At 38.1% G+C, this 23,460-nt stretch overlaps 2 protein-coding genes and 1 long non-coding RNA gene across 3 annotated transcripts; all 3 read left to right on the top strand.

Annotated features, from left to right (window-relative positions):
* Window positions 1-14,505: 14,505 nt before the first annotated feature.
* On the top strand, window positions 14,506-17,290 carry LOC149259203 (outer envelope pore protein 16-3, chloroplastic/mitochondrial-like). The gene is made up of 2 exons (XM_089417683.1): window positions 14,506-15,369; window positions 17,205-17,290. The coding sequence occupies exons 1-2, from the start codon at window positions 15,147-15,149 to the stop codon at window positions 17,222-17,224; spliced, it is 243 nt and encodes an 80-aa protein (XP_089273809.1). The 5' UTR covers window positions 14,506-15,146; the 3' UTR covers window positions 17,225-17,290.
* A 45-nt stretch (window positions 17,291-17,335) lies between these two features.
* Window positions 17,336-19,175, top strand: LOC149259202 (uncharacterized). The gene is made up of 2 exons (XR_016257319.1): window positions 17,336-18,689; window positions 19,053-19,175. It is a non-coding gene; the product is annotated as an uncharacterized LOC149259202 (long non-coding RNA).
* On the top strand, window positions 19,175-22,248 carry LOC149259201 (putative E3 ubiquitin-protein ligase RZFP34). Its single transcript, XM_089453606.1, has 10 exons — window positions 19,175-19,228; window positions 19,278-19,306; window positions 20,639-20,726; window positions 20,878-20,937; window positions 21,247-21,279; window positions 21,388-21,465; window positions 21,604-21,647; window positions 21,771-21,811; window positions 21,927-22,009; window positions 22,120-22,248. The coding sequence occupies exons 1-10, from the start codon at window positions 19,175-19,177 to the stop codon at window positions 22,213-22,215; spliced, it is 606 nt and encodes a 201-aa protein (XP_089309732.1). The 3' UTR covers window positions 22,216-22,248.
* Window positions 22,249-23,460: the final 1,212 nt, after the last annotated feature.

Below are 23,460 nucleotides of genomic sequence, written 5' to 3'. Positions count from 1 at the left end.
TGACATTGAATGGATACAAACTATTGACTATGAACATGTGCCCTTTCGATGTCGAAGATGTCATGCCCTTGGGCATTTATTCAGGGACTGTCCTCTAACACAGAAACCCCCTCCTGCCTCGGATCCGGAAGCCTCTAAAGCAGGTGGCTTCATCAAGGTCACAAATCACCGGAGAACCCACAAGAAACATGCTCCAAAACCAAAGGCAGCACAAACCAGTCAACCAAGGCCATCCACAAGCAACAATTTTGATGTCTTAGCTAACCAGATGGAAATGCAAACGAATTTGCCGGAGCCAGAATCCATGAATGAAGACCATTCAAAAGGAGGAAAACCCTCAATATCACAAGCAGACACTCAAGGTAAGGAGGCTTCGACCTCAGACAAACAAAAAGAAATATTATGGAGTGCTCAAGCCATGCAACTGGAGATCCCAAACCCAGATGCTCGCTCAGAAGAGGAACCAATGGAAGAACCAGATTACTCTCAATTTATGGAGGAAGAAACAGAAACAATAGACATTGGGGATCTGGACCTTCCCGGTCTCGAAAAGGCCTGCACCACAAACAACTTCGACAACATTCCAGCAGGACAACTGAAGAATCTGGAAGAAGTTTTATCTCGGGCACAGAGGCAGAAATCTTTGGGTATACAGACAGGAGGCCCTTGGGATGGACGATTCATAGCCAAAGATATCGAAAAACAAGGAAGGAAAACCATTCTTTAGAGAACAATCAAGGTTGGACAAATCTTAGTGGAATCAGGCAGGTATGCCAAGTCAACCAAGTACTACCGTCTTGAAAACACTCTTTCTCAATGAAGTTAATCTCTTGGAATATAAGAGGGCTCAATGGCCCCAGGAAAACCTGAATCCTCAAAAACATGTTAAAGCAAGAAAACCCTCAGGTTCTATTCTTGCAAGAGACAAAGTGTGATTCCACTGCACTTGATAGACTCGCTGCTAAATTCTGGCCCGGGTGTCATAACATAGCAGTAGATGCAAATGGCGCCTCGGGAGGCCTAGCCATTATATGGGACTCCAGAGCCATGATGCTCAACAACTTTCATGCACACAGGAACTTTCTTCAAGCAACTTTTCATATTATAGGTACAAACCAACATGGACTTTTAACCAATGTTTATTTCCCACAGGAAACACATCGAAAAGAGGAGATCCTAAACTCCATCTCGGTTCTCAACCATAACAGACTACTCCCACTATGGATTGCAAGAAATGATTTCAACATGGTCACAAGACAGGAAGAAAGAAGAGGGGGAAGATGCAGAAGTTCTCAGGAAGGATCGCTGCTGAAGGATTTCATCCAAAACAACTGGCTTATCGACCTCCCTTCCAATAATGGAGTTTTCACTTGGAACAACAGACAAGTAGGGAGCCAGCAAATAGCCTCTCGGCTGGATAGATTTCTACTCTCTGACAATGCCATTCATTTGGGGGGTGATTTTGCAGCCTCCATCCTGCCCTTCACAGGATCCGATCACTGGCCCATTTCACTTCACTGGTCTCGACCTGGAAACAATATCCGTAGGCCTTTCCGCTTTGAAGCCTTCTGGATGACCCATCCAGACTTCCACAAATTAATCAACACAGAATGGAAAAGCTTCCATCCTCCTCCAGGCTCCAAAATGTTCCAATTCCAACAAAAGCTTAAGCACCTAAAAGGTAAGATCAAGCACTGGAATCACACTTCATTTGGCAATATCTTTCAGGGGAAAGCAAACATTGAATTGGATATGAAGCAGCTACAACAGAAGATCATCACACTAGGCAGATCAGAGGACCTGGAAGAACAGGAAAAAACCCTTGAATTTCAACTAGCAGAAAAGGAAAAGCAGGAAGAAACGTTATGGAGGCAAAAATCAAGAATCAGGTGGCTCAAAGATGGAGAGAAAAACACCAAATTCTTTCATAGCACCACAATCCAGCGCAGGATGCATAACAATATCACTCATATTCAAAACGAGCAAGGCATCAGAGTGGAAAAGCATGAAGAAATAGAGTCTGAACTTTTAAATTATTTCAAGCAAGTGCACAGAGAACCAAACATAGACAGATCTCAAGCAATAGAAAAAATTATAGGCAATATCCCCAGAATTATTACAGAAGAGCATAATCAAATGCTCCTCAAGTCTGTTGATCTTCAAGAAGTGGAAATAGCGGTGCGACAACTAAAAGCCGGCAAAGCCCCCGGTCCGGACGGATTCACCTCTAATTTCTTCCATAATTTTTGGGACCTAATCAAGACTGAGGTCTGGCAGGTGGTGGAAGAATCTCGCTCTCTCCGATGGATGTTTCCAGGGATAAATGCTACATTCATAGCCCTGATCCCCAAGGTGGAGAAGCCATTCAAGCCTGACAAGTGCAGGCTGATAGCACTCTGCAACATTATCTACAAGATTGTCTCTAAAATTATAGCCTCCAAACTCAAGCTCTTGCTTCCACTCATCATCTCGCCTGAGCAATCCGGATATGTTGAAGGAAGACAGATCATGGATGGGATCATCCTCACTCATGAAATAATTCATTCCCTGAAGATCTCCAAGAAGCCAGGTATGCTACTCAAACTAGATCTTTCCAAAGCTTTTGACAGCCTAAGTTGGAAGTATATTGAAAAGACTCTTATAGCATTTGGTTTTGATGCTTCCTGGGTCCGATGGATTATGAGCCTCATCTCATCCTCATTCTTCTCTGTTCTAATTAATGGCATACCCTCCGCGACCTTTCATCCTACCCGTGGTATCAGGCAGGGCGACCCCCTCTCCCCTTTCCTGTTTATCATTATGGCAGAGGGTCTAGGGCGAAGTATCAAACATGCTCAGCAAGTTGTCCATCTCAAAGGCCTCTCCTTTCACAACTCCCCTGTTTTCACTCATCAAAAATTTGTTGATGATAACATGTTGTTTGGGCATCCCTCAGTCCAAGAGGCCAGACAACTTAAAACTCTTTTAACAGACTTCTCGGAAGCCTCTGGTGCCTCTATAAATCACTCCAAATCTCAAATCTTCTTCTTTCATACTCCCTCTGTTACCCAGTCAGCCATCTTACGCATCCTAGGCTTCTCCTCTGCCAAACTTCCCTCCTCGTATCTAGGAGCCCCGCTCATAGCCTCCGGCTTAAAGCACTCTTCCTGGAGAACCCTCCTAGATAATCTGGAAATGCGGCTCTCCTCCTGGACTCACAGATCTCTTAACATGGCTAGCTGTCTTGTTCTGATTAAAGCTGTCCTTCAAGCCATGCCCTTATACCTCTTCTCCATCCTGGCAGCTCCCAAATGGGTCCTCAAAGAACTCAAAACTCTCCAAAGCGCGTTTCTCTGGGGCAGTATTGGACTTCGACGCAAATGGGCTCTTGTTAAATGGGAAACCACTTGCCTTCCAAAGAAAGGAGGTGGCATTGGTTTAAGAGACCCCACTCACAGCAATGCTGTTATGGGAGCTCGAATCTGGTGGAAATGGCTTTCGGAACCTCCCACTCCCTGGGCCTTGTTATGGACAGCCAAATATGTGGGAAATTGTCCAAGGGAGGAACTCATCAGAATTTCAGAGACCAGTAATGGCTCAATCATGTGGAACTCAGCAAAACAGCACAAGAACCTCATACAGCAGCACAGCTTTTGGGAAGTGAAGAATGGTGATCAAGCCAGATTTTGGGATGACTCTTGGCAACAGATGCCTAAACTCAGGGACCTTTTCCCACCAAATGTTCCCCTGGAACAGGACATGCACCCCCAAAACACGGTGAGGAATTTTTGGCGCAATACCTCTCAGCAAGACTACAGAGAGTGGCTCAAAGCGACTCAGGTCATAGCACAGGGGACGAGGCAAGACCAGCAAACTCTGGATACAGAATTAACAAAAAGGAAAATACAGTACTCTGAGGAAAAAGACATTCTCAGATGGGGATATGAAGAAAGAGGAACCTATTCCACTAGAGAAGCATACAATATACTTATCAAAGATCAAATAAGGCCCAATCCGCTCTGGAGAAAAATATGGGATCCATCCATCTGGCCGAAAGTGTCTAACCTTCTCTGGCTCCTCTGTCATAAGAGGATTTTTACATGGGATAATTTGAGAAAAAGAAATTTCAATGGCCCCTCCATTTGCCCCAACTGTAAAAAGGAAGAGGAAACCATTGAACACCTCATGTATTACTGTCCGTTGGCACACAAGCTCTGGCAAAAAATAAACTTCCGTTGTCAAAAAGATGGAGGAGCCAATGGAGATATAACGGCTACAATATGCAACTGGGACCCCCACCCCTTTCAAAGCAAGATCTTGAACTTTCTCTGGAAGCTCATCCCAGGTTTTGTAACATGGGCCATATGGAAGGAGAGAAATGGTAGAATCTTCAAAAACCAATCCAGACCACTGGATGATATATGGAAAGTCATTAATCAAAACATTGAAGAAACCTTATCTCTAAAAACATGGTACCAAGAGGATCTCCCCTCTCTCCCTCAGGAACAATCAATATGGAATAACTGGAACTTCCACAGAAAGCAAGAACAGCTGATCAAAGGAACAAAGCCTCCGAGAGATCCCTCAACGGCGAAATGGTTACCTCCCCCCAGGAACATGTATAAACTAAATTTTGATGGTGCATCAAAGGGTAACCCAGGGAATTCTGGGTTTGGAGGGATCTTCAGAGATCATAAAGGAGCTAATATCATAACCTTCTTGGGCTCACAAGGGTGGGACACCAATAACTCAGCCGAGTTAGAAGGTCTTTGGCAGGGGCTACTTCTAGCGCAAGATAGGAATCTCTTCCCTCTCCTAATAGAGGGAGACTCTCAAATCCTCATCCAAATGGTCTCGAGAATTCTACAGGGATCCCCTTCCTCCAAGATCAGTAACAGTTGGAGAATGGCTCAACGGCTATTGCATATTGAGCGCTGGTTTTCTTCCCACAGAGCGATCTCCTTGAAACACATACAGAGGGATGGGAACAAAGTTGCAGACCTCTTGGCTAATATGGGAGTTGATTGTGGGCGGCATCTACATGTTGGATCACTTGCAAATCTAATCTCTGATTCTCAACTCCTCAACTTCAATAATCTTGTGCAGGAAGAAATGCCTGAGATCGAAGAAACTTTCCCGGATCCGGGTGGCATCACCGACTCCACCGTTTTCCATGCACGAAGTTAATGCCCAGTACTGCCAGCTGCAGAGCAGCGTGGCCTCCCGGGACGTAAACTCATGCGAGCAGGGAAAGAGTATTAATGCTGGATCAGGTGGCGGATCCTCATTTAAGTTCTGTGTTGATCATCGCAACGTTCCTTCTGTTATAATCATGTCGCTCCACTGCTCTCTCACCAAGCCTTGTGCTCAGTTGCACGGTAATGGAACCTAGTTTGCGGAGGCTGTGGGTGATGGTTTGAATTTGGTTCACTGCCGCGAGCTCCAAGCCAACTCCATCAAGGGTAATTTCTCCCCTGTTCTAGATTCATGCTCTGTGTTATCGTCTGCAAGTTTTGTGGTTATATATAAGCTCTGTTACATTGTTGTATCAGTCGCAAGATCTGTTGGGCATCCCTCTTGCCTCAATCGACTCCATCCTGTTGGTCATCCTGTCCATAATCCGCTTGTGCCCTACCTCTTGTCTGTCATCATGGTCTGCTCGGGCAAGAGGCACCATTCAGGGGGGCGTCGTGACAGTCGTTTGCATCCTCCAGTCAGTCATGCCATGGAAACGGCGCCGGAACCTTTCAATCCCTCCCCCGTCCATGAATTTGGGCCTTCTATAGGTTCTGGTCGTAAACCTATTCCTAACAGTGCTTTCCAAACCACGCACTTTAAATTTCAGAGTAATCTGCATAGGCCCCTGGTCACTGCCTATATCACCATTATCCTCTCGGAAGAGGAAAACCTTGTCTCCCCTTTGGTCTGCATCGCCCCTAACCCTTCTACAAGAAGTCTGCATTCCTCGGACAAAGACAGCATGGAGAATTGGAAAAAAGAGAAAGCTGAACAGTAGGATTTTCTCAAAAATCTTCCTCCCCTTGAAGATACTGGACCTACAGCTGAGGACAGGACTCATGGCGAGGCAGACCATGCCATAGCAATCCTTGACAGTGATCTAAGTGGCAATGAAGGTCTGAAGACTGGTGATAAAGGTCTGGATGAGAAGAAGGACCATAGCCCAACAAAGGAAAAGTAGCACCACTGGAGTCTGTCTCTTTTTGTTTCGGCTTCTGTTTCAGGCTCGTGGTCAAGTTTCTATGCAATTGTCATACTATTTTTTGACTCTCAGATGGGTATTTGGTGACTCTTTATATGCTGGGTTGCAATGTTTTTGTGTTTTTGTGTTGGCTCAGTTCTCCTTCTCGACAACACATGTCTCTCTCTATGTCTGCTATCTGGTTTCTTGCGTGTTGTAACTGGTTTCCCTAGCTTGTGTCTGTAATGGGGCAGTCCTGTTCTGTCGAGTGCTTCCATGCCTCGATAATATGTAAAAATATTTTGCCTTTCAGTTAATAGAAGTTAGTATTTGCAGAGAAAAAAAAACAATTGAGTTTTTCAATAAGAAATTCCCCACATACACCGTACGTTCTACAGTGTGCCTTTATCCAAGGTACTGCAACGCTGACTGTTGTTGACCCTATCTGCCATGCTGTGAATGACTGCAATCAGCCCATCCAATGCCAAAATGTGCATCACAGACAAGGGACAATTTATTGGAAATGCACTATGTGATAGTAGGTTCCCAAGCTCCTCAAATATGTTAGCACAATAATATCACAATCCAAATTTGCATACATCTCAGGCATAAATGTTGGTTGTCTACAGAAGTCTACCAATGCTTCCATTGCTACTTCCTGTTGCTGATAACAAGCCCCATACTTGCTCTATGCAAGCCTGATTATAACACAACTAAAGAAAGCTTCCAGTTGCAGTTTCAACTTCGTACGCAGATGATGATATAGATTAAGAACAATGTTGCATACCATGGACAAAATCAAAGGGCTCGATGACAATCCAAACTGCATCAAGTTACGAAAAAGCTCATCCTGTATAAGGGCTAGCAAAGTGAAAAATTTCCACCATGCAGTTTCTGAATTGCCCATTTGTGTCCAAGTATGCAATGCCATCCATGAGAGCGATCATTGTTTGCACTGCCAAAGACACAAGGAGGACATCTCATGCAACAAAGATCCTAAATTTTAGTTTACGCAATGAGTAATCTTCTGGTACTTCAGCCCGCAAATGAAACTGAGCTTTATAGGTAGTGCAATGTGAAAATGCAAAACCCTTCCTTCACAGAGCGCCAGCTCTGTTTCAGCAGGTGAAGAGTTACCAGTCGCATAAGGTTTCGTATCACTGGCGGAATCGATCCGCGAAGATTGTTATCGGAAGCGTCGAGCCTCACCAAGCGCCTAAGCTGAGCAAGGTCAGTAGGAATCAGACCTGAGAAGTCATTGGATTTGAGATTGAAGCAATTTGACAATGGATCCAAGCTGTCATTGAGCCGATTTCCCTGAAGATCAAGAACCCAGAGCTGGTCGAGCGCAGAAAGAGGATTGATAGGGCCTCGTAACTCATGGCCTGAAAGCGAAATGAAGAAGATTATCGTTTTTGCAGGTTATGCCCTGCCATTTCCCAGTGCAGGCATCGGTCGAGCTCCAGTTTTTGGCAATCTGTTAGGGCTCTGAATTGGAGTAATGCCCTGTATCATTGAAGCTCTTGGTCGTAGGAATTAGCGTCAGAAGAAGCAGCAACGATACTATTCCTATCAGAGAAGCCATGGAAACGAGGCTTCACAGGAAGAATTTCGATCTTACACAAAACACACATGGGTTTCATTCTCCGCCGGTGCTGCAACGTCTGCCCATGATTTCATTCTGAGGTTCGATTTGAAACCCTTCCCTGAGACTCACTCTCTCTTGTAATTTTTTCCTACAGAAGTCTCTTCCTCGTAGTTGCGCAATTGGGATCTGACAATCCAACGTACCCTCCAGTTCCTGAGACGCCACCTGAAAGCTTCGCTAGCAAATTAAATTCACACATTATATGGTGAGAAATCCAAAATTCTATGACTGAGGACTGGCGCAAATGGACAAACAAAAAAATAACACATTCTTTCTCAAAACAAAGGTATATACTCCCTATTTCCTATTTCCTATTTCCCTCAGCCCAAGAGGGTCCAGGCCCTCAGGGCTTTCATACCATGATAAAATATGAGAATCCAAATTGATTTATTAATCAAATGAAACTACATATAGACAAGAAGTGTTGTCTCAAGATAGGTATGCTATCTTGGACACACAATCTGTTGGTTGAGAGATTATCTCAACCACACACCAATTTAGGAAATATATCCTAACTACTAGGAACAAACTCCTTTACTTAGTAAGAATCACAACTGAGACAAGTAAGAATTAGATATTCCAACACGAACCAAACAAGATGTAAAAAATATCATATATATATATATATATATATATATATATATATATATATATATATATATATATATATATATATATATATATATATATTCATTTCTATTCAAAACGAGAACCTTCATCTCCAAAAATACTAAAAAATCCATCCAATTATAACTCAATTTAGTTTCCTTAACTCAATTTAGGTTACAGTTTCCACTCACATGTGCAGATTTCAATAATGAGAGAAATGTTAATTATTGAGTTGACTAACAGAGAAATGTTAATTATTTAGTTGAATAAAAGGGTTATATTTTTTTTCAGGTATCTAGAGTAACTCTCGAGTGTACATAGTTTTGTTTAAGATTAGACTACTAAATCTCTAGGGACGAAATTCCCTACCTAATCATTGAACCATAGTAGCTTGATTATGTTTTATGTTTACAAGATTGGACCACTAGATCTGTGAGACCAAATTCCTCACATAATTGTTGGATTACAACCGCTAAACTATGTTTTACTTTTACTTCAAATATGACAGGTTAGCCAAAAATTTAAAAAAAATAAAAACATATATAAGTCATACGTGAATGACTTACTTAACGCAGTTGAATCCCAAAAATGATATCTAATATAATGCACTGCGTAAAACCCCTATACATATATAATAATGCTATGTAATTATTTAAAAAAAAAACCAATTTTAATTAAAAAAAAATTAAAAACATTCCATAATTAATCTATATTTAAAATAAAATTTAAATTTATTAAATTAATTAATTAAAATAAATTCATATATATATATATATATATATATATATATTTATATTTATAACATATTTATTTTATTTATATGAATGGTTTATATGAAATATTAAATATATATGAATCATATACCTATGTGGGGATTGAGTGTATATTAAAAGTGGCTTATAATAAGTTTAAATTAAAATAATAATTTATTAATTATGAGGGTTGATTCAATGTAATTTTATTATAAATTTAAATGATAAAAATATGATTTCAAATTAATGATTTTTATAACATATTGTTTTTATGTAGGATTGTTTATTGTTATTTTTATATTCCTTTTAGTTTCCTCACTAATTTAATGGATTTAGTATATTCTAGCTAACTTATTTAAATCAAACATGAAGAATGGGATACGGATCCAAAAATAGATGTTTTGATATTTTTGTAGTCTAAATCATCATGTTTATCATTCAAACCTAAATATGAATCAATGATTTCAGTTTGAATTTCTCAATATACAAATAAATATAAAGAATTTATACGTGTATAAGAATACATTTACATTATAAATCATATATGAGCTTCTACATCAAGTACAATATATTGTCAGTGAATTTTTACAAAGATTAACATATGTTGAAATAAGAGTTCATTTTCCCAATGTCTATGGTAATGTAGAACATGCCCCTTATGCTTAACTCCTACGATAGTTTTATATGGCCATTAAGTTTGATAAACTTTATGTAGGGCCTAAATCCTTGTTTTCTTTTCATGGTAGGGGTCCTAGGACCCATCCTTATTGTGGAAAACATACCAAGAGTGTTAATATTCCTGGTCATAAGTTTTATTCATGGCCTTGAGTACAAGAAAGAGGTTTTTTAAGGGCTTGAGACTCTTGTTTTCGTCATGTAATCATGTTACATGCTCTAACTCCATTATATGTTGTGAAATATCCTAATGGAACCTATGTCCAGTCCAGAGGGTAAAGATTTCTTAAAAAAATCAATGTGATTGTTAGAGTCGTAGTTCATGGCCTTCAATTTAATGAACCTATAATAACGGGTGTTCTTGCATTGTCGTTAAGTGTTAGTAATGCTAACGTGACTCTCGTGTCTTGTGTGAGCGTCAATAGCGATGCCTTCAACGATGTAGGATGCGTTAATACCACTGTTGCTCATACAATTTTTTTGAAAAAAAAATTGACTTTGAGTTGAACTAATCGTCTTCTCTAGTTTAGCGGTAGGTGGCTTTTTTGTTTTTTTTATTGCTTTTTCACAGTAGAGTTTTAGTTGTCTATAACGCGATATTTTGAAAGCTTTTTTGGCGGATTTTTCCGGTCGAAATCCGACAGTCACTTCCAGTGACCTGCGATATCGCTGACCTAACAAATAAATGCAGAATTTGCTTGGGACGTATTTAAATTACTTTTTCATATGCAAATTTCTACTTCCATGGGATTTTCGAATGTGAGTTTCACTTTATATTAAGCATTTAAGGCCTTTGTAAATTTCATTTTATTTTTTATAAAATAAAAGATAATACCAGACATGCTAAACACTAACATTGGATGGAACACATCAAACCGCACATGGCATTCTATTAATTTGTATCTATTAATATGTTACAATAATATGGCGTTTTGGAGAACGACTGTGCCCACACAAATTCTGGATCAGTGGTTGGTGATAGAATTATTCGCAGGAATGGCTGCCGTTTCTAGAAGAATATTCTCACAAATAGACTCCCCTACTGGTTGTAGCTCACGAAAAATATTATCTACTGAACATTATTTCTATAGAAATTCAAAATAAAATTAATTTTAGGTGCACATATGGGTGCATTGACAGGCATAGGATTGGAGCAGTCATGAGGTCTGAGGTAGGGTCATATAAGCCATTCGAAGATGGATGTCTATTCGAAGATGGATATGACATCCGCTCAGTGGTCGTCGCAACTGGTATAAGATGTTGGCCGTTTTATTCATTCGTGCATATGATTCCATTCATAGAATTGATTTTATTTTGTTTGAGTTCATACAATGATCGTTTTGACAATCTTATTAATACAAGAGCTTTCATTTCTTTTCTCGGACATCTGGATTAAAGATTTCTCATGTTTGTCAAAACTGGTAATCCTTCATAGTTTAGTTTTGTAGGTACAAAAGTTAGTGATGATTTGTGCAGTCTAGAGATGTAAAAAGGTTTTGGATTTTTGTAGTTTCAGTAGCACAATTGGTTGAGGATGAATTTCTTCAGCACTAAGATTAAAGCAATCCAAGACCAACTCTCACACGGTGGTTGTTCCCTGTTTTAGGGAGGAGATATGCTTAAAAAATCTAGTTATCTAATCGCTGGTGTCGCACATGCCGGGTGCTATCCCAGGGTGACTTTGACCATTTAGATACCTCTGGGTCGCCCCTCCTCAAGCCACAGGTCAAGTGTGGAGGACCACACAACTTCACAAACAAACAAAAAGAGGTTAAAACTCTAGTGGTTGTGATGTTTTTAATTTCATGGTTTTGGAGAATCTAATTCCAACCACCTGCTAGGTGTCAAAATCGTCCCTCCAGGTGTCTTAGTTTTCACTCCAGTCATTTATTACTGATGTTTCCAATGTAATCTTATTTAACTGATTCATAATACTAAGAAAAGCATTCCTTTGCTCCACGTTTTGTTCTCTTCAACTTTTGTCATGGTATTAGAGCTAGTTTGCATAAGACTCCCTGAGAGAGCAACAACTTGAGTGAAGTGAGAGCAGTAGAGAGCATTAGGGGATTTTTGAGGTCTAAAATGGGCATCTTAAGAAAAATGTACAACCAAAATAAACTTTATAAGAACCAATATGATTCAAGATGATGATGTCAACCATAGAGATGATTTCACCATTTTTGAGGTAAAAAAGTAAAGAGATTAAAAAATAATAAAACTATTTTTTCAACTCGTATTTTCAACTTATCTACCTAAGGTTTTACTCAAATTTCCAGCGGGAGTACTTGTTGGATGCAAAATTTAATTCCTCATCCAAGGAGTATCCATATTGCATATTTTCGATGGACCCTACTACACGAAAAATGAGAAATACATGAAAAAAATGTGATTGCAATCAGTGTTTCATATATTTCTCATTTTTCGTGTAGTAGGTTCCATAAAAAATATGCAACATGGGTACTCCTTCGATGATGAATCAATTTTTTCATCCGACAAGTGTTTCTGCTCGAAATTTGATTAAACCAATAGGGAGATAAGTTGAAAAAATAAGTTTTTTCTTTCTTCCCTCCAAAATTTGATTCTGTAATCTAATCTTATTTTATTGTTTCAAATGTTATTTTATAATTTCCTCAAAAAGCCTATTTTAGACCTCAAAAATCCCTTAATGAAGAGCTTCCATAAGACTCTCTCAAAAAGCAATAGAAGTTTGAAAAAGGAGTTGTCTATAATGCGACTTTTTGAAGATTCCGGTGACGGAATCCGGCGGACGAATTGAGGTCAAATCTTGATTTCTTGCAGTTAAAATGTTTTTTTAACTGCATATTTGGATTCAGCACCCTGAAAAACCCCTGGGAGGCTTTCATTGTGCAGAAACTAGCTATCAAACTTGCGATTCCAATAATTCCTGCCGGATTTCGACCGGAAAAATCCGCCGAAAAAACTTTCAAAAAATCGCGTTATAGACAACTGCGAAGTGATATTACTCCAAACTATCAAAATTCCACGGTCTTTAAAAAATAAGAGATATTCAGAATATCAAAATGATGAGGTACGTTTTGAGCAATCATAGTCGTTTTACTTTGTAGCAGATAACAATTATTTTTATAAATGCTGTTTTTACACGGTTGTCTCAAACAATTTGTAATTTTTCATGAAATTCACAATTACCGCAGTACAATTCCAATGGATTGTAGTTTACATATTTTAAAATTTTATATATTTATAAAATTTAATAAAAATAATGATAAAAAATCTAAATAAAAACAAGATTGGATTCTTTAGTTTATTGTACCTATTAATTCAATTGGTTTTTTAATAATAAAATAATATTTTTTTTAAATAGAAGGTAAAGGCTCAAGATCCAGAGACATGTTATTTTAGTAGTTTGTTTTTTTCTAAATAACTGTGATAAATCAGCCTACATTGACTCTTAACAACAACAAAAAAAAACTCTTAACCACAACAAAAAAAATTATAATAGATTTATAAAAAAAAAACAAAAACAAAAACTCAACGCCCAAATAGACACTGCAAATGACGGAAACTCAAGGGCCCATCCGATTGTGATAGGGTCTAAGCGAAAGGTCCATGACATTGTAATGGGCTGCGCTTGGTCGACAGCGTCAGTGAGGGACTGGAACAGGACGTACATCAAACAGTGCCGTCTAACGCGCATAGAGTCGTCCCTTGGCTATGCCCTTTTCACGCGGATCCGTTCCGTCATTACCACAGGTCCTTTTTATTGTACCCCGCCACTGGATTTAAGCATTTAGGCCCGGGACACATTGTCTCTACGTTATCACATTTACAACTCACGTCAGGTTATCGTCTGTGCTTTTTCTCTCTTGGCTATGCCCTTGTCAACCAAAGCACCCTTACATTCCGTTTTCATGTGAAATAATTGCCACGCGATGGCAACAAAAACAAGGCTACAAAATAGGGAAAGAGGTCTTCACTATAACCATCTCGTAAGATGCCATACTAATAAACCACACCGCGACGAACAGGGCTTATCCCTGACCCTGACCCTGACACCCTATGCAATTATTACGACTAGGAATCATATTTGAAGGGCTGGTGTTACGACTAGTAATCATATTTGAAGGGCTGGTGTTAAGCGAAATCTTGTGTTAATAATTTTAATTAGAAGGGTATATAGAATTTTTTATAATGAAAAATATTTTAAAAAATGTATTTCAATTCACAACACTATATTATTTTTATATTTCATTTTCGGAAAGAAAAAATTAATAATGTTTGTGTTAAATAAAAACTCTTACATATAATAATTTTTCAAAATATACCTCATTTTTAATGAAAAATGGAAAACCAAATTTCACTCGCGTCTCACATCTAAGGGGTCATTATGACGTAAAGTGTTTCCCTATGAAATCAACTTTCCTCTTGAGTTACGTGTACATTTCTGAGCCTTTGATTTAAGTGTTAGACGATTAAAATAATCTTACCCATCCAATTGATTAGACCAGTATACATTAGTTAGAGATTTAACTACAAATTATAAAACTGAGATGCGACCCAGCAGATCGACCTCACCCTTGCCCTCGCTCGACGCTACGCTACTTCCAGGTGCTTCTCTGTGTGGAGACCTCGCACTTGCCCTCGCTCGACGATACTTCTAGGTGCTTCTCGCACTGGAATGGAATTGATCATCTGTGCTATTTGCATTCACTCTCTGCATCGATCGAAGGCTTAAAGTCGGATGTTGCGGGCGTGGTGGAGGACAGACAGGCTTAAAGAAACTGCTGTTGTGGGAAAGAGAATTCGGCTCCCTTTCTTCTCTGTTTTATTTCAGGCATAGGAATTTGGGTTTTTTGGTGTAGCTTGCTTCAAGATTTCTATGTGTTGGTTTACCCATTTCTGCTTATTACATATATGGGACAAGTGGCTTATTTGATAAAAAAACCCAGGGGACATAGGCTCTAGAATCCATGAAATGTTATATAAGTTCATTAAATCCAAAATAAATTTGTTTCAGAACTATGAGTTCACAGAATCAGGGGACAAATTACATTATCCTCTCAGTGGAATCAAAGGAATTGTCTATATAGTCCTTTTTCGGAATCAAACCTAAATCTTTATCTAGGGTTTTAATAATCTAGGGCTTTAATATGAAAGACTTCCATTTTTGGAGGATTTTGCAAGGAAAGACACTGGTGGAAATGGATCCTATATAGAAGATAAGGATGGAAGACACCCCTGGTTTAACGTTTAAGACTTTCAGTGGCACGATGAGTGGTTTCGTTGGGGGTATGTCTGGGGAGGTATGGTGGCCAGATGGTATAATGTGCCGAAGGTTGAAAGGAGCATTTCCCTTTCAGGTTTGATCAAGACTGTGCAACTTATGGGGAGTTATGGTCTCACATTTGCTGCAATCGGAGAGGTCTTTGCATTGACCAATCACGTGGTTGAGAAATTTCGAGAGAAGGACTTCTGGAACGGAGCCATGGGTGGCTTTGTTGCTGGCACCTCCATCTTGGGTTTGAGAGGTAGAGATTCTACCTGTTCGAAAGCTCTATTTTTTCTGGGCAAAATTCTTCTAAATTCAATTATAGTGCTGATAATTAATTATTTATATTAGACAAAATGCTTACTTTCATCACTGGTAATTTTGTACTAGGGTTTCAAAATTTATTTACTCAATTAAGCAGTGAAACAAAAAGTCCATTCAGTGGTACAGTATAATAGGATTCAAACACAATCTCACTGTTCAACAATATCACTGCTCCACAATAACATTCAACACAGTTTTGTAACAGTTCAATAATGCCAATACAACCTGGGTTCAACAGTTGCAGTACAAATGAACTCCACAGACTTTAAAAATAATTCAAATCCAGCTATTCTGACCCACAACTTTGAAAACTATTCTACTAACATTATCCAGAACATACCCAACTAGGACTGATAATTTTCCTGGCTCTATATACGGCTTCCTTCAGAGCTCTCTAAGCCCTTTTTACTGCTCGTAAGCTGCCTTAGCAGTTCTCGGACTTATGACAAACGTAGATCAGATGAGGTTCTTCGATTTGCTGATGGCAAGTGGAGAAAAGGGGTGACGTCTACTTCAGGCAAAGATGCAGTCTCGGATTTGGCACATACTTCACCTCAATACCTCAGACATATTGCGAGTTAGACCCTCCCACTTCCTCAGGAACTCTCTTTTAGTTACAGGGCCCGCACTATATTCCAGGACCCTGGATCTGTGGAAATCGACTTCAGGAAACCCTTCATATCAATCATAAGGTAGCAAATGATATTCTGACCCTCAGAACATACCCAGTCTGCTACAGGACCCATGAGATGATTCCAGGAGGTCTCGCTCAGCCTTAAAAGGGCTTGGATTATCACCACTAGATGCCTTGGACTGTCACAGGTCCACTTCTGGACTTCGGTCTGTCGCGGGATGGCTACAGGAATTGCGATCTGTTACAGAATGGTTGCTCGGCCTCAGGGTATGTGATCTGCTTCAGACAATTCTTTTCAGGATATGTGATCTGCTTCAGACAATCCTCCTCAGGTGGATGTTGCCTGATTGTCTTGTTAATCTTCCTCAGATCCGTTATACTGGCCTCTGGAGTTGTGATGTGTTTCAGGACGTCTTAATTTTTGCCACACACACAGAAAAAAACCACGATAACTAAACTCAAGAAGATTTTGGTCTGTCCAATAAGTTAATAACTGAACCTCAGAGAAATTGTCCAGCTTATGTAGAGTTAGGTACTGCTTTGCCACAGGTTTTCCCAAAATTAATTCGCTGCTCCTTTCAATAATTAAAACCCTGTTGCCAGAACAAGAGACCAATAAAAAGAATGAAAAAGAGTGACTAGGTAGGGTGGGATCACCTCCACCGAAACTAGTCAAAGAAAATGGGATATTCAACCCTCAGAGCCTCAGGCTCAAAGAAAATCAGAGACAAATGATGCAATCCAATTATGCCTCAAGTGCTTCTAGGCCTCTTGTATTTATAGTTTCATGAGGGGTCTTTTTGTTTAATTAATTGAGTGATGTTCACACCAGTGACCAAACCCCACTCCAACTTTGGGTTTTTTGCCCCAGCTGCCCCAAAACTTGCCCATCATTGGGTATTTTGGGGATTCCCTTTTATCGAGGACTATAGCCTATGGGGATCTATAGGATACTTCATCCCTTGGGCCAATTAATCCCTCAAGGACATTACAACAATCCTTTCCTTATTATCAATTAGAGTGCAAATTATTCCCATGTTTAGATGTCTGCATTCTTTGATATGAGTTAATTTACTTGCATTTTTTTAGTACAAATGAAGTACTGAGTTCTTACATTCGGTTTATACTTGTTGCAGGTCCAGCATGGGGACAATGATACTGATATATTTTACTCTGCAATCAGAAAAATTTGTTTTCTTATTCACATAGATTTTTAGGAAAGTCCGGTGTAATGTACAGATTTTTATTATGTTGTTTTCATGGGTCCTCCATTCTTTGATTCAAGTTTTTGACTATACTCTTTGCCTAGAGCACAATATTGTGATCTTTGTAAATGCTTCAAATAGGGAAGTCAACTGTAGACTGATTTCATATTTTCATTGTCAAGTATTTTCTTCTCATTTATCTCTCGAATTAGTTTAAGACATATCTAAACTTATTAATTTGTACATTCTTTTAACTTTTCATTTTCAGAAGGTTATGAATCTTTATTTATTATGAGTTTTGATTTGTTTTTGTAAAGGATACTTTTAATATATACAGAAAAATGTTTACATAAAAAAAGAAAGAAAATGAAGGGTATATACAATTGTATTTACATACTCTTAAACAAACAAAAACATTTATGGAATCAGAATAAGTGGTCGAATCTAACAGTTTGGCTTCCTTAATCAACAATGATCTTTTTGCCAGCAGCTGCATATGTACCCGCTCTCTCTATAACTGACAAAAGGCAACCGATGAACAGATTTCATTAGCAAAAACATGTTTGCAGCATAATGTTCAAATAACAAATAATGCAGAGATTCTCAAACAATGCCAGATACCAACCAAAGAATCCTGAATCAGAGATCTAGATCCCCCCATAACATTGCCCTCCAATGAAGATGCCAGTGAAGAATACTAACCAATTGCAACTAAACATAATTGTAATTTTTTTATCATATTGTATCTGGAAAGCATGCACTCATCAGGTTACCTGTATTCCCATGTTTCTAATGGTGAACAGGTATCGAACAGGCAAGCATGCACTCATGGATCAGAAAACTGTGAATGCAGATTATCCCAAAAAGGGCGTTGTGTAGCAGAGGATTTTGGTGTATGTTTCCAGGGTTATCTTCTTTTGGCTGTGTTTCTATTTATTATTCATATTTATATTCTTGTAGCGTGTCTGCTGGTTTTTGATGTAAAAAGTTCTGAAGTTCATGTCAGATTGTTCTTGAATTAGTGAATTCTCTTGGTTTCCTAGGGTTTGTGGTTGTTCTTGGGTTAGGATCCATGTTTTATTTCCATTTTAGTTTGTCTCAGAGTATATGTCTGCTTTGATTTCCTATTTTCCTTGTTCTTCAAATTTGTTTTCGAGGGTTTAGTACGGGAAAATCTCCATTTTATTTAAGGTGGTGTGATCGCGATTGCATTGCCTAAAAGTGGTTTTTTTGAAAGAGATTGATAGTAATTTTTTGTTGCGGTTTTGGATTTTCTGTTTTGATGTTTGGGCTTTGGTCTTATGCTTTCGTTCTTGCTCTCTGTGCTGTAGATCGCTCTTTTCCTTGAATCATGGCTCGTATGAAGCCAACGATGGTGGTGGAAGATATGCTTAATCAAGGATGCATGCAATATGGGTTAGTAATTAAATTCAAATCAATTCATTAAAACTGGGCGACAAGAATTAGATGCACTGCTATTACACATCATTTTTTTTAATACTTTCTTTTTGTTTTTCTTCGTTTTGGAGGTTTTCTGCGACTATAGATATAGAGAGAGTCCCAGAATACAATTCTTTGTATTTGAAATTAATCTCCTGTCAATCTCTTTACGTTTTCTTCAAATCTTAAAGTCGGGAGATTTTGGAATGCTCTGAAGCCTTCTGGTCAGATTCTGTGCTGTTAGTATACATTGATTTCAAAATAAGCTTTTTATAATTTTTTCTTTCATTCTTTGTTCGATATCTTTACTCATGGAGCTCTTTTATTTTAGTTCACCAGGCTGAATGCATTTTTTCTACTTTGGGAATATCCTCTCACTTGGAACCATTGAGTGGTGTAATGGCATCGGGCAAGCGATATAGTAGCAGAGTATTTGCTTGCTTTTTGCATTCTGTGGCAGGATGGTAGAGAAGACAAGGATCCGGGACACTCGGATTCTAATGGTTGCTAGCCTGGTTTCAGCTACTGCCCTCACCGGCATCGATGTGAAATTGGCACCTGGAGCATGCAATTGGCAATTTGAACAATTTTCCGTATGAATGCATGCCCCATATGAGTGCATGCCTGCATATTTCATATTTATTACAAAAAATATGTGGGAATATGCATACATCTCATCTCCTGTACCAAGAGAAGGGACTAGTTTAGAATTTTATTGCAAATTTTATTGACCTAAACATTTGGAAGTCAATATGCCCATATCATGAAAATATATGGTGAATGAAATAAATTGAACCCCGACATTTTCATGGTACTTATTTATAGCACCCTTGAACTAGTGTAGTAACGGAACTTTCTGTGAACAATGAGTAATTGTGTGCTACTGTAATCCAGTAGAAGTCGTGGGGTAGCCTCTTTGTGTCCATGACCCAGCAATAAATTTCTGTTGGCACCCTTTAATGCAGTCAGTTTTATTTCAAATTTCTCTCTAACAGCGAGGTCTATAGAACAACACTTGTGTCAAAACGAAGCTGTCCTGGCTATCAACTACCTTTCTTTATGATTTAGTTCTTTCATTATACTAAGTATAGTTCTCTATTGAAGGAGGGGAAACTTTGGGCATTCTCCTTAATTGAAGGTGGAGAAACTTTGGGCATTCTCCTTAATTGAAGGAGGAGAAACTTTGGGAATTCTCCTTAATTGAAGGAGGAGAAACTTTGGGCATTCTCCTTAATTGGTAAAAAAAATGGAGTGGATTGTCTCTGTTACTAACGTTGGAAACCTATAGTTGGTGCATGTGTTCTTTATGTGGAACTAATTTCAATTCTTAACTTTATCTTCTTTAGAGTTGAAAAACTATTACATATTATGCGGGGCTATGGTATCCCACATATTTGTTCTATTTATCCCAAATTTTGGCCATAAGCAAACCTATCTCATCTCATAGAACAAGAAAAGAGGTTGTGCCAAAGTGACCTCTTTGTATTGCTAACATGAGAAGAGTATTTATGTGTGTCTCTCTATTTTCTTTAGCTTAATTTACTTTCTATGAAGACAATGAATCTCAGGAAATTGAAGTGTGCAAAAATAGCATTCATTAACGTGGGGCTATGACATTTCTGTTTTTAACTGTGAAGGAATTCATCCTGGTCATTTGTTGTCCTTAACATAAATATTTAAGGTAGTGAGTGTCTACATTGTTTGACATGCATACCCATACTGTATTTGGTATTTCTTCCTTGAAATAGAATGGAGATGTTCAATACACTATTCTTTAATGTAACATTTATACCTTTTATTTATTATATATAATTTTGATATATTCTTATTGGTATCTCCATGCATCTTACAAAGTGGTGAAAAATGTGCCATACAGGGATGATTTTACTGATGTGTGTTTTCTTGATACTGATAATTGATGGCAGATGTTCACACTACTGCCGGAGATGCCAAATAAGGGCTCCGTGTTGTAATGAAGTCTTTGACTGTAGGCATTGTCATAATGAGGCCAAAGTATGCTTCTTTTTCTTTACTTCATTCGTAGCTATTTCAAGTTCAACGGTTGTGTTTGGTTTATATACTTGTTAAAATAGAACTAGAAAATTATGTCTCTTCTAATTTCATTTGTGAGGGTATAGTATGGACTAATCTCATATCTGAACAGAATTCAATGGATGTCCATCCACTTGGCAGACATGATGTACCACGCCATGAACTTCGAAAGGTAAGGTTCTATCTTGTTTTCCAGTTAGATGTTATTCATTATGATGTTTGTCTTAATGCTCTGAAAAATATGTATTCTTTGTAATTAGTAAAGATTTTTGAGGTTGTAACATCATAATATTTTCTAAAGGTAGATTTGAAAGATGTAAAGATTTAACTTTTATTCTTCTCAAAAGATAAATGGTCAATTATCTAGCAAATTTTATCTAACTTGCTGGATTACTATATTGCTTTTGTTTATTTATAGTTATTCTCGTATGTTTGCAGTATATTTCTCTTGTTATTTATAGTTATTCTTGTATGTATGCAGGTTATCTGTTCACATTGTAGAACTGAACAAGATGTAAGAGCTGAGCCTTTTTAATTTTAATAATGTGCATAAAATTTAGAGGTAAACACTATAATGCTTCTTGAGTTATTTTAAAAATGATTATGCACTATCATTTTGCAGGTTCAGCAAACCTGCGTTACTTGTGGTGTGTGTATGGGAAAGTACTTTTGTGAAAAATGCAATTTCTTTGATGACGAGGTACGTTTTTAATGCCTTTTCAGGTTTAATAGTTCTGGTTCAGGAAAACAAAGAGTTTCACTCTTACAAAATTATAAAAAGATGGTTTGGATGTATACGCTTTTGGTTCTAATTGTACTTGCCACTTTGGTTTTCCAGGACTCAAAACAGCAATACCACTGTGACGGATGTGGAATTTGCAGGTATGCTTTTCTCTTTTTCCTTTGATGTTTCTCGCTCTCTTGTAAAGTAATCTTTCATGCTATTGTGAAATGTATTAGATGTATTTCTTGCCTTTGACTTTAGCTACTTGTGCTGGTTTTCAGAACTGGTGGCAACAATAATTTCTTCCACTGTTATAAATGTGGTATGTTCTTTATGACTTCTCAAATTATCACTGCTTCTTCTCAAATTATCACCGCTTCTTCCCTTGTTTCATTGTAGTGCGAGAATGATTTATTTGCTCATGTACCTTTTTCTAGGATGTTGCTACTCTATCCGCTTGAAGGATTGCCACCCTTGTGTGGAAAAAGCAATGCACCACAACTGCCCTGTGTGTTTTGAGGTAGGTCACACTTATCTGCATAGTGTAGTAATTGTAGTTTTCTTTTTATAGCATAATTTAGACTGAAGTTATTTAGATATCTGAACCCTCGTCTGTTGACTCCTCTACAGTATTTATTCGACTCTACAAAGCTTATCAGCGTATTGCCTTGTGGTCACACTATTCACATGCATTGCTTGAAAGAGATGCACGAGCATCTTCAGTAAGTTTCATATGTGGCCTGTTTTGTGCCCTGGCTCGCAACCTCTTGTTATGACTTCTAATTGAATGGGTCGACTCGAGCTAATTGTAGCTGCTTATTAATATGGAACTTTTTGCCATTCGAAGCCATGTTTTTTGAACCCATACTGCATGTTGATGCTTGTTAAGCTCTTCATTATTATATGGTATAATTATTGTTTATCAATGTTTTGGAACCCATACTGCATGTTGATTCTTGTTAAGTTCTTCATTATTATATGGTATAATTATTGTTTATCAATGTTGAAGTGTTATATGTGTCTTCATGTATAAATTTAATTTGTTTTTCGGTAGACAACATTCCTCGTGATTTATATTCTGCATTTTCTATTACTTTACACTGATAATATTCTGCACTTTCTATTACTTTTCACTGATAATCGACCGCAATACAAGATGTTGTATGACGATGTCTTTTATCAATGTTGAAGTGCTATATGTGTCTTCATGTATAAAACTGGTTGTTGAACAATAATTTATCCTGTCTGCAAGAGAGGGTTGTTTTATCTTGTCTGCAAGAGAGGGCTGTGCATCTGCCAAAATTCTTCATAGTGGAACTTGTTTATATGTTTTTTAATAATTGACTTTGAAGTTTACAAATAGTTGGATGGATTTTATTTGCTAGGCTGAAGCAATTATTCTACAAATCCACTACGGTTGTGAGCAATGAGTATTTATAATTATGTTATTAAATATTTGGATGGATTTTATTAGCAAGGCTGAATCTACTATTTTGTAATGCACAATAGTCTTGCGATGTGTTTGCAAAAATATGTTCTTGAATATTTGCATGGATTTTATCTATCTGACTGTTTATCTGTCGGACTGAAGTGAGTGATTATGGAATGTTTAGTGGTTGTATCAATTTGTTTGGAAAATTTTGTTTTTGAATACTTGGGAAGAGATTAGTTTGAAATGCGCGGTAGTTGTGAGCAATCTGTTTGCAAAAGTGCGAGTTGTTGCAATGCTCAAGTGGGAAGTTTCTTTTGGAAAATTGTTTTGCCATTGTTTTTGTGATGGTGCAGTTTTAGCTAGTATTCATTTTTATTCCTTGTGAAATTTTATTCATTCTTTCCATATGGCCAATTCATTGTCAGTTTGTTGTTGCCGTCTCGTCGTGGCCACACTCGGCGAGCCACAATGTGGCTAACTCATTATTGTCAATATAGTGCATCTCGGCCACTTTGTCAATTTAATGATGACTTGAAGAA

This window comes from Pinus tabuliformis, chromosome 6, assembly GCF_031772625.1.
Source record: "Pinus tabuliformis cultivar Carrire ecotype Pingquan chromosome 6, CPIR1, whole genome shotgun sequence".
NCBI classification, from domain to species: domain Eukaryota; kingdom Viridiplantae; phylum Streptophyta; class Pinopsida; order Pinales; family Pinaceae; genus Pinus; species Pinus tabuliformis.
Note: the sequence above shows the minus strand (reverse complement) of the source record. Positions and strands in the feature narration are given on the sequence as shown.